This window comes from Rhinoraja longicauda, chromosome 1, assembly GCF_053455715.1.
Source record: "Rhinoraja longicauda isolate Sanriku21f chromosome 1, sRhiLon1.1, whole genome shotgun sequence".
Classification (NCBI taxonomy): Eukaryota; Metazoa; Chordata; class Chondrichthyes; order Rajiformes; family Arhynchobatidae; genus Rhinoraja; species Rhinoraja longicauda.
In genome coordinates, this window is record NC_135953.1 from 54,200,783 (window position 1) to 54,212,977 (window position 12,195).

General features: G+C 41.5%; 1 protein-coding gene across 4 annotated transcripts in view; it reads left to right on the top strand.

Moving 5' to 3' along the window:
- trappc13 (trafficking protein particle complex subunit 13) overlaps positions 1-12,195 on the top strand; it is a 50,263-nt gene that overhangs the window by 16,542 nt on the left and 21,526 nt on the right. For all 4 annotated transcript variants that reach the window (XM_078397531.1, XM_078397541.1, XM_078397551.1 and 1 more), the window contains exons 4-6: positions 1,466-1,550; positions 5,907-6,034; positions 10,685-10,757. In XM_078397531.1, coding sequence (XP_078253657.1) covers positions 1,466-1,550; positions 5,907-6,034; positions 10,685-10,757 — 286 coding nt within the window. The remainder of the gene's footprint in view (positions 1-1,465; positions 1,551-5,906; positions 6,035-10,684; positions 10,758-12,195) is intronic.

Below are 12,195 nucleotides of genomic sequence, written 5' to 3' on the forward strand. Positions count from 1 at the left end.
CTTGATTTGAGTCCACCAGTGGTAAATTAAATTGACTGGATATGATTTGGAAAGGCACACACCTGTCTATATAAGGTCCCACAATTGACAGTGCATGTCAGAGCAAAAACCAAGCCATGAAGACGAAGGAATTGTCCGTAGACTTCCGGGACAGGATTGTATCGAGACACAGATCTGAGGAAGGGTATAAAACAATTTCTGCAGCATTGCAGGTCCCGAAGAGCACAGTGGCCTCCGCATTCTTAAATGGAAGAACTTTGGAACCACCAGGACTCTTCATAGAGCTGGCCACCTGGCCAAATTGAGCAACCGGGGGAGAAGGGCCTTGGTCAGCGAGGTGCCAAGAACCCGATAGTCACTCTGACAGAGCTCCAGAGTTCCTCTGTGAAGATGGGAGAACTTTCCAGAAGGACAACTATATCTGCAGCACTCCACCAATCAGGCCTTTATGGTAGAGTGGCCGGACGGAAGCCACTCCTCAGTAAAAGGCACATGACAGCCCGCTTGGAGTTTGCCAAAAGACACCTAAAGGACTCTCAGACCATGAGAAACAAGATTCTCTGGTCTGATGAAACCAAGATTGAACTCTTTTTCCTGAATGCCAAGTGTCATGCCTGGAGGAAACCAGGCACCGCTCATCACCTGGCCAATACCATACCTACGGTGAAGCATGGTGGCGGCAGCATCATGCTGTGGGGATGTTTTTCCGCGGGAGGAACTGGGAGACTAGTCAGGATCGAGGGAATGATGCACGGAGCAAAGTACAGAGTGATCCTTGATGAAAACCTGCTCCAGAGCGTTCTGGACCTCAGACTGGGGCGGAGGTTCACCTTCCAACAGGACCACGACCCTAAGCACACAGCCAAGACAATGTATGAGTGGCTTTGTGACAAGTCTGTGAACGTCCTTGAGTGGCCCAGCCAGAGGCCGGATTCGAACCCAATCAAACATCTCTGGAGGGACCTGAAAATAGGTCTGCATCGACAATCCCCATCCAACCTGACAGAGCTTGAGAGGATCTGCAGAGAATGGGAGAAATTGCCCAAATACAGGTGTGCCCAGCTTGTAGCGTCATTCCCAAGAAGACTGGAGGCTGTAATCGCTGCCAACGATGCCTCAACAAAAGTACTGAGTAAAGGGTCTGAATAGTTATGTAAATGTGATATTTCAGTTATTTCTTTTTAATTACTTCGCAAACATTTCTGAACACCTGTTTTCGCTTTTTAATTATGGGGTATTGTGTGTAGATTGATGATATAAAAAAAAGAATTTAATCCTTTTTAAAGTAAGGCTGTAACGTAACAACATGTGGAAATAGTGAAGGGGTCTGAATACTTTCTGAATGCACTGTATAAGATCATGAGAGGAATGAACCCCTGCAGAAGTAGATTTTAATGTAATTCGGTTTGTTATTATTTTTATCAAATGCTACAAAATAATTTGACATTTTGGGTTTTTTGTGTAGGAATATTTTTTTAGGCGAAACCTTTTCAAGCTACATCAGTGTCCATAATGATAGTACGCAAGTTGTTAAGGATGTTTTAATTAAGGTAAGTCAATCAACGGCAGTGTGCATATAATTTATGTGTGCAAATGTTTCAGAAACGTTTAAAAAAAATCAATGTAGGTACCACTTGATTTGCTCACTAATATTTGTGATTATGAATAAACACATTTCTTTGTCACTGGTATTTCAGTACAATGCATTGAGTGGGTAACATTTTATACCAAAAACACTGAATTTGAGTTGTATCTGAAGGAGCTGTATAATTCTGAGCTGAATTAATGATAATGATTAACAACTTTATTTCATATTGCACTAAGAGCTGGCAAAGTCATTTAATATATATATCATAAATTGATCATTGAGGAACATAGGAAGTGTTTGTCACGGGAAGTGGCGGCGCTGCGCAGCAGCTGCGACTCACCTGCAGTCTGTTTGTCTTTTGTGTTTTTTGTTGTTTTTTGTCTTAATTGTAGTGTTTAGATGTGATGTAGTGTTTTTTGTGGTTGTTTACTATGTGGGGGGGACGGGGGGGGGGACTGTAAAATTGTTTCTTCTATTATTGGTGAGGAGCTGAATCATCAGTTGAGGGAAGGTGGTATTAAGTTTTGCATGATGCCTGATCCAGAAGTGATGTTGAGGATTTCTTCACATTGTTTACTGCTTCTGTTTCCTCTGTCCTGCTGTTGGTACAGGACATATTTAGACAGTGATGGAGGAGTCTGGGACGTTAGTTGGAATGTATGGGTTGTCAGGCTATTATGGTGCTCCAAATGTCAGTTAGGAGGAATTTGCAGGATTGATTGGGCTGGATATGCTTATGCTATCTTCAGGAGATAACCTCTTTTGTTTATTATTTTTTGTTGTAGTTTTATACAATTGTGGGGCTTGCTAATCCTATTCAGAGGGTGGTTCAGAGTCGATTATAGTCATTTAGGAGTTGAACAAGATCAGTTAAGGGTTTATGTTTATTATTATATGTGTACCAAAGTACAGTAAAACGCTCTGTTTTGCATGAAATCCAAACACATCATATATAACATACATTAATATAATCAATTCTGACTCAAATACAATAGATAGAGCAAAGATGCAGAGTGCAGAATATTGTTTTTGGCATTATAGTGCATCAGAGTCTTAAGGTCAATAGGTAAATGTTATTTTTCCAAAGGACATTAGATCAAATCATGCTGGGCCAGGGTTGCTGCTCAGAATAAGCACATTGGGCCACTGCATTTACCTGGACTGAGTTTATCTTGCTGTCCCACCATGTTCTGGGCAGCATAATATGGGGACCCTGCCTATATATCACACTGGACACCCTTTAACAGATTGTAGGTCAATTAGTACTATATCACGTGAAGCTACAGCAGTGAAATATGGGGGTGAACATCTGCAAAAGACATGTTTAGAGCTTGTGTTTAGAAACATCTCTTGTAATTATACCAGTGATGTTTTGGCAGTAATAGTGGAATTTGTGAAATAGTTCAGTGCTTCTAAGAAAAGCCTGATCACCACTCAATTGCTTGAGGGGTCGGCCAGCCACGAAAGTAGTGACCACTGGTGCCCAGTGGAATATGGGGGAAAGACCATATTGTGATTTGTGGTCACGCAATCTCAATTGTCGCTGTTGTATTGAGCTCCTGCCCTGAGTTATCAATTTCAAATTACATCATAACCATTTACACTGTTGATGGAAGTCATTCAATAGATTGCTAACCTTATGTTGAACTATGACTGTTTCCCAAACGTATAAAACTTTGTGTTTGCAGGAGGAATTTTAAATAAGAGTCATTGTGGTTATAATACAAGAATACTCAATTACAATTACATTTTTCTTTAATCACAGGATAAAATTATAATAACATTTTATAAACATTAGTTAAAAATTTATAAAAATAAATGTAGGATCATTGAATTCTCAATGATTTGCCGAGTCCAGTAGGAGCATTTAAAACTTTTTATTCAGGCACAATGGTTATACGGCATCGAAGTAAAGCATTCAAATATCTGTAGACCTTAACAAAAAAATATCATAACTATCAAAACATGAAAACTATGGAATTATAACTAGAAGACTAAAGACTGAACATGAGTAGCAGACAAAAGACACTAGACACTCAACTCAACTTTTGCACACATCACACTGCTGCATAACAGGCTTCCTTGAATGATTAGAATGTATCAAGCACCTCAAACCATGAAGGGCTCATTGTTCAGTTTGTCCGGGTTCCTTTCAGTTGTATCCTTGAACTCACGTTGTTCTTTGTCACTGTTCAGCAGACCCGCCTTCAAGCAATTAACATTTAAAAAATAATATAACCCCAGCAGTGACTAGTGGGGTGCCACAAGGCACAGTGCTGATCCCAGTTATTTACAATATATATCAACAATAGACAATAGCCAATAGGTGCAGGAGTAGGCCATTTGGCCCTTTGAGCCAGCACCGCCATTCAATGTGATCATGGCTGATCATTCTCAATCAGTACCCCGTTCCTGCCTTCTCCCCATACTCCCTGACTCCGCTATCATTAAGAGCTCTATCTAGCTCTCTCTTGAATGCATTCATAGAATTGGCCTCCACTGCCTTCTGAGGCAGGGAATTCCACAGATTTACAGCTCTCTGACTGAAAAAGTTTTTCCTCATCTCCGTTCTAAATGGCCTATCCTTATTCTTAAACTGTGGCCCCTGGTTCTGGACTCCCCCAACATTGGGAACATGTTTCCTGCCTCTAACGTGTCCAACCCCTTAATAATATGTTTCGATAAGATCCCCTCTCATCCTTCTAAATTCCAGTGTATACAAGCCTAGTCGCTCCAGTCTTTCAACATATGACAGTCCCACCATTCCGGGAATTAACCTAGTAAACCTACGCTGCACGCCCTCAATAGCAAGAATATCCTTCCTCAAATTTGGAGACCAAAACTGCACACAGTACTCCAGGTGCGGTCTCACTAGGGCCCTGTACAACTGCAGAAGGACCTCTTTGCTCCTATACTCAACTCCTCTTGTTATGAAGGCCAACATTCCATTGGCTTTCTTCACTGCCTGCTGTACCTGCATGCTTCCTTTCAGTGACTGATGCACTAGGACACCCAGATCTCGTTGTACGTCCCCTTTTCCTAACTTGACAGCATTCAGATAATAATCTGCCTTCCTATTCTTACCACCAAAGTGGATAACCTCACACTTATCCACATTAAACTGCATCTGCCATGCATCCGCCCACTCACAACCTGTCTGAATGGTGTCAGATTAGGTAAAGGGGAGGAGCAATGAGACCTGGGTGTCGTCATGCATCAGTCACTGAAAGTAAGCATGCAGGTACAGCAGGCAGTGAAGAAAGCAAATGGCATGTTGGCCTTCATAGTGAGAGGATTTGAGTATAAGAGCAAGGAGATCCTACTGCAGTTGTACAGAGCCGTTGTGAGACCACACCTGGAGCATTGTTTGCAGTTTTGGTCTCCTAATTTGAGGAAGGACATTATTGCTATTGAGGGAGTGCAGTGTAGGTTCACCAGGTTAATTCCCTGGATGGCAGGACTGATTTATGATGAAAGAATGGATCGACTGGCCTTCGCTGGAATTTAGAAGGATGTGAGGGGATCTTATAGAAACATATGATTCTTAAGGGATTGGACAGGCGAGATGCAGGAAAAATATTCCTGATGTTGGGGGAGTCCAGAACCAGGGGTCACAGTTTAAGAATAAGGGGGAAGCCATTTAGGACTGAGATGAGGAAAAGCGTTTTCACCCAGAGAGTTGTGAATCTGTGGAAATTTTCTGCTACATAAGGCAGTGAAGGCCAATTTACTGGATTTTTCAAGAGAGAGTTAGATATAGCTCTTAGGGCCAACGGAATCAAGGGATACGGGGAGAAAACAGGAACGGGATACTGATTTTGGATGATCAGCCATGATGATATTGAATGGCGGTGCTGGCTCGAAGGGCCGAATGGTCTTCTCCACATATTTTCTATGTTTCTATTAAATCCATGTAGGAGTTTCTACATTTCCCTTTGCTCACTGGTCACTTTGCTGGTCACTTAGATGTCTTCTTGTTTTTTTTAAATGTTTTTATTTTATTTTTCTCTGCATTACTACTGCATTATAGTTTGATCCAAAATGTTTCTGGGAACAGATTTTTAAAAAGTAAATAAATGAATGTGATCAATCATACATAGAGCTTTTCCTGTATGGAGAAAATGCAGGAGGAAATCTGTGTCCTATATATGTTGATAAACTGCCTCTATGATTTCAACTTATATATGAAGCCACTGCTCCTTTAATATTTGGATTCTCGGATATTCGTTGGAATTTACTTTTCAAATCAAGATTTTGCCAGTTAGATTAAACAAAAATATCCATAATCTATCAATAAAACTGTTTCTTTTTACATTAGGCTGATCTTCAGACCAGCTCTCAACGTTTAAACCTATCGGCTTCCAATGCTGCATTAGCTGAACTTAATCCTGATCGTTGCATTGATGATGTGATTCACCATGAAGTGAAGGAAATTGGAACACACATGTATGTTTTTATTTTTCATTTTAAAGAGAGTCTTTTAAAAATGACTCTTCACTAAATCATTAAAAATGCAATGCTACAGAAACAATCTCTGGTGAAATTGGAAGAACTGAAACTCGGGCGAAAACTGTGAAGTTATAGGATCTTACAGAGAAGAAATTGTAGTAGTCTTGACTGAGATATATGAACATTGTTAGAGAGGGTGCTGTTCTAGAAAACTGGAGGGTGGCTAATGTTGTGCCTCTACTTACGAAGACTTGCAAAAAAAAACTTGTTAGCCACATCTGTGGTAGAAAAGTTACTGGAGGGGATTTTGAGGGATAAGATGGACATTCATTTGGAATGACAGTGTTGGATTGGGGATAGTCAGCATGGTTATGTGTGTGGAAGAATGCGTTTCACAGATTTGATTGAGTTGTTTAAAGTAACCAGGAAGGTTATTGAGGGCAGGAATGTACATGTGTTCTATATGCAATATGATAAGCTTCTGCTTGGATGGTTGCTCTGGGAGGTTAGATCACATAGGATCCAGGGAAAGGAAACTAACCAGATATAAAATGTGTAGGAAGGAACTGCAGTTGCTGGTTTAAACCAAAGACAGACACAAAATGCTGGAGTAACTCAGCGGGACAGGCAGCATCTCTGGAGAGAAGGAATGGGTGACGTTTTGGGTCGAGACCCGTCTCAAACCGAAACGTCACCCATTCCTTCTCTCCAGAGATGCTGCCTGTCCCGTTGAGTTACTCCAGCATTTTGTGTTTAACTAGATACAAAATTGGCTTCAAGGTAGGAAGCAGAGTGCTGGTGGTTGAAGGTTGTTTTCTTCAGACTGGAGGCCTGGGACTAGTGGATTGATGCTGAGCCAATCGCTGTTTGTCATCTACATCAACGATTTGGATGAGAATGCACAAGGCATGATTAATAAGTTTGCTGATGACACAAAAATAAGCATTATTATCCTAAATAATGAAGATGATTATCAAGAATTTCAGTGTGATCTTGATCAGCTGGTAAGTGGGCTGAGGAATGGTTAGCTAAGTGTTAGGTGTTGCATTTTGGGAAGTCAAAGCTGGGCAGAATCTTCAGACAGTGGCGTATTGTGGCGCAGAGAGATGTAGAAGCACAAGTGATGTTGCAGGTGGATAGAGTTGCGAAGAAGGCATTTGGCTCATTGCCCTTCATCAGTCAAGGAATTGAGTACAGAAGTTGGGATGTTATGTTACAGTCATACAAGATACTGATGGATTCAGAGTATATTGCTCAATTTTAGTCACCCTGCTATCATGCCTTGTGCATTCTCATCCAAATCGTTGATGTAGATGGCGAACAGCGATAGGCCCAGCACTAATCCACCGGTCACAGGCCTCCAGTCTGAAGAAAACAACCTTCAACCACCAGCACTCTGCTTCCTACCTTAAAGCCACTTTTGTATCTAGTAAAACACAAAATGCTGGAGTAACTCAACAGGACGGGCAGCATCTTTGGAGAGAAGGAATGGGCGACGTTTTGGGTTGTGACGGGTCTCGACCCGAAACAACACCCATTCCTTCTCTCCAGAAATGCTGCCTGTCCCGCTGAGTTACTCCAGCATTTTGTGTCCACCTAAAGAATATTAAAATGTTTTAAAAATGCTTCACTAGTTCACTTTATTCATATTAGTATGTTTGAATCTTTATCTAGGACTCTGTACAATGTTGGGAAGGTCAATTAAAAATAATCTTTTATTCCATCCTGGGGTTGGTGTGATAATTTACTGTGAGTGGCTGCTTAGATAGCTTGATTACTGATGGGTGGTAAAGATCTTTTCAACAGACATGTGACATTAATGTGTGAGGAAAAGAGGGAGTTCTTGGCACTGAGATTACTAGATCCTTGTTGGAAAAATGAGTTTAGTCTCGCACACAGAATGGTTAATATCTGGAACACACTGCCAGAAGAGGTGGTGGAGACACAAATAATCACCAGACCTCTAGATAGGTGCATGAATAATCATGGCATGGAAGTGAAATGTGGGCAAATAGAATGTGTAGATTATAATAGATAAGTGGCTATCTGTATCCACAGTCAGCATGATCTTGATGGGCTGAGGGCCGTTTCTGTGCTGACTCTAAATTTCCCTTTTGGCTGGTTTACCTCATGCCATTTAATACATTTTCCCAAACTCGTCCACAATTTAAGGCTGCAAACCTTGTTTCTCTGATTACACTTTTTCGGCTCATTCTCTTTCAATTAGGGACCAGTCTTTGTTTTACCTTATCAAACCCTTATCTGATTCCTATGAGGCTTAGAGACCCAAACTTAAAGTAGTACTAATGTTTAAAACTGATACACAAACAACTATTGTTAAGCGTAGGAAGGAACTGCAGATCCTGGATTAAACGAAAGATAGACACAAAAAGCTGGAGTAACTCAGCGGGACAGACAACATCTCTGGAGAGAAGGAATGGGAGACATTTCGGGTCGAGACCCTTCTTCAGACTGGTTAGAGATAAGGGAAACGAGAGATATAGACGATAATGTGGAGAGATAAAGAACAATGAATAAAAGCTATGCAAAAAAGTAACGATGATAAAGCAAACAGGCCATTGTTAGCTGTTTGTAGGGTGAAAATGAGAAGCTGGTATGACTTGGGTGGGGGAGAAATAGTGAGAGAGGGAATGCCAGGGCTACCTGAAGTGAGAGAAATCAATAATTAACTGGGCTGTAAGCTGCCCAAGCGAAATATGAGATGCTGAAGAATGGGGACATCTCGGATGTATGCAGGTGAACCTCTGCCTATCCTGAAAGGACTGTCGGGGACCGAGTTTTTTTTTTTTAGGGAATGGGGGTTCCTCTCTCCCATCATAGATGTGGCCCTCACTCGTGTCTCCTCGGTACCCCGAACTCCACCCTTGCTCCCCTTTCCCTTAGTCGCAACAGAGACAGACTCCCCCTAGTCCTAACCTTTCTCCCCATCAGCCGTCGCATACAACACATAATCCTCCGAAATTTCCGCCACGTCCAACGGGATCCCACCACTTGGCACATTTTCCCATCTCCAGATGAGGGATGAGGGGGGATCTTATTGAAACATATAAGATAATTAGGGGATTGGACACATTAGAGGCAGGAAACATGTTCCCAATGTTGGGGGAGTCCAGAACAAGGGGCCACAGTTTAAGAATAAGGGGTAGGCCATTTAGAACGGAGATGAGGAAGAACTTTTTCAGTCAGAGAGTGGTGAGGTGTGGAATTCTCTGCCTCAGAAGGCAGTGGAGGCCAGTTCGTTGGATGCTTTCAAGAGAGAGCTGGATAGAGCTCTTAAGGATAGCGGAGTGAGGGGGTATGGGGAGAAGGCAGGAAGGGGGTACTGATTGAGAGTGATCAGCCATGATCGCATTGAATGGCGGTGCTGGCTCGAAGGGCTGAATGGCCTACTCCTGCATCTATTGTCTATTGTCCACCCTTTTCCGCCTTCCGCAGAGACTGTTCCCTCCGCAAAACATCTCTTCCCACCAAACCACCCCTTCGCCAGGTACCTTCCCCAGTAACTGCAGAAGATGCATCTAGGCTTAAGCTCAGGGGTGACCGCGCTTTTGCGGTTGCAGCTCCTAGACTGTGGAACAGCATCCCTCTCCCCATCAGAACTGCCCCCTCCATCGACTCCTTTAAGTCCAGGCTCAAAACCTATTTCTACTCCCTAGCGTTTGAGGCTCATTGAGGAGGCGCTGTGAACTGTTTGCGTGCTACTGTATGTTTCATTTTTTTCCTTGGTACCTAATCAGATGTACAGCACTTTGGTCAACGTGGGTTGTTTTTAAATGTGCTATACAAATAAAATTGACTTGACTTGACTTGACTTGTTGCCTATATCACCTCCTTCGACTGTCCAGGGACTCTGACAGTCCTTTCAGGTTAGGCAGAGGTTCACCTGCACCTCCTCCCACCTCATCTACTGTATCCATTGTTCAAGATGTGAACTCTTATACATCGGCGAGACCAAACGTAGACTGGGTGATCGTTTCGCGGAACACCTTCACTCGGTCCGCCTGAACCTACCTGATCTCCCCGTTGCCGGACACTTTAATTCTCTTTCCCATTCCTACACAGACCTTTCTGTCCTTGGTCCTCTCCATTGTCAGAGTGAGGCTAATTCCAAATTGGAGGAACAGCATCTCATATTTCACTTGTGCAGCTTGCAGCCCAGTGGTATGAATTTTGATTTCTATCACTTCAGGGAGCCCTGTCATTCCCTCCCTCTCTATCCCTCCCCCACCCAAGTCATACCAGCTTCTCATTTTCACCCTACAAACAGCTAACAATGGCCTTTATCATCGTAACTTTTTTGCATATCTTTTATTCATTGTTCTTTATCTCTCCACATCATAGTCTATATCTCTCGTTTCCCTTATCCTTAACAAGTCTGAAGAAGAGTCTTGACCCAAAACATCACCCATTCCTTCTCTCCAGAGATGCTGGCTGTCCCGCTGAGTTACTCCAGCTTTTTGTGTCTATTGTTAAGTCATTGATTAGTGAAGAAGAAAATGAAGAATTTTATGTTTATTCCAGTCTTAATTGTATGGCTTATATGATTAAAGCCATTCACTATCTTGTATAAAATGTGGCACTCATGTTATTGATTTAATATTCAACTTGTTTTGTTTCCCTCTGCAGCTTGGTCTGTGCAGTTAGTTACACCACACAAGCTGGAGAGAAGATGTACTTTAGAAAATTCTTCAAATTTCAGGTAGTATGCACAAAGTTTGGAACTCCAAAATACAGGATCAAAAATATGGTGGATTACTCAACATTTTCACAGATTATAGGAGCAGAATTAGGCCATTTGGCCCATCGTCTACTCCAGCATTCAATCATGACTGATCTATCTTTCCCTCCCAACCCCATCCTCCTGCCTTCTCCATGTAGTCCCTGACACCCTTACTAATCAAGAATCCGTCAATCTCCACCTTAAAAATATCCATTGACGGCCTCCACAACCATCTGTGGCAATGAATTCCACAGATACACAACCGTCCGACTAAAGGATGTTATGTTTATTCTGATTTTTCAAATCTTTTTATATGTGAAACTTGAAATATTCTATTATTCTTACGATTCAGATCTGTCTCTCCAAGCTAAAAAAATATCAACTCTCCCGAACAGGCAAAATGTTGAAGTTTTGAAGTATCATACATAGTATTAAAGATTGTGCCCATTTAATAAAACTCCTTCAGGAAATATTTTTTCTCTCTCAGTAGACCCTGTTAGAATTCCTGGCCGTAATGAGCTAAAATAATCAAACAATTTAAACAAACAATTCAAGGCCCCCTCATAACCAAACACAAATGCTTCATGCAAAAAATCAAAGTGTTGAGGAAACTCGGCATCTGTGGAGGGAAATGAACAGACCATATTTCAGACTAGGATCCTTCTTCAGATTCTAGCATCTGCAACCTTTTGATTACTGCTATCTCATGTCTCCATTTTAAATGCTTCATAATTTAGAATTTGTTCATTTAGACCTTAGTAGTTGACCAGTTCACATACGTTTAGAATCAGGAAAATGATTCAGCCCTTCAAAACTTGTTAAACCATAATAATTCTAATGCTTTTGGTTATTTTCAGCCCCTCTCTCTCCTCAATTTATCCCCCACAGTGGTAGCACATGCTTGTTTATTGAATTAGTGCGTGATTTATGTAACCACTAATCTGGGCGGTCCCTTCTAGTTTAGTCACTCTCGTGAACAACAGAATCCTGGTGCCAATCCTAAAGTTATTTACCAGTTTGATTCTGAGAACTTTGCTGGAGCTCAACAACTCTTGTTGTATAACACATTTTAATTTAATATATGATCCCCAATGGAAAGCATTACCAACCAAAATTTTAGATATTAGGGGGAAATTAGATCAAATGTTTGATCAACATTTTGATCCACATTTGATTTTATTGAGTGGAGGAGAGATGATGATATGCTTTGAGATGCACAACAGTCCAGATTTCAGGGAGCATAATGCTCCAGTTCTAAGAGTAGAAGAAGCTGAAGATAAAGTAAAGGCAAAGGGCAAAGCTATGCATGCACTGAAAATGGCAATGAGAATTTAAAAATTGAGACTGATTTATCAAGAGTCAGTATGTTATACAATACAGATGTTATGAGTGTTCAACTTGAGTTCAAGCAATAGAA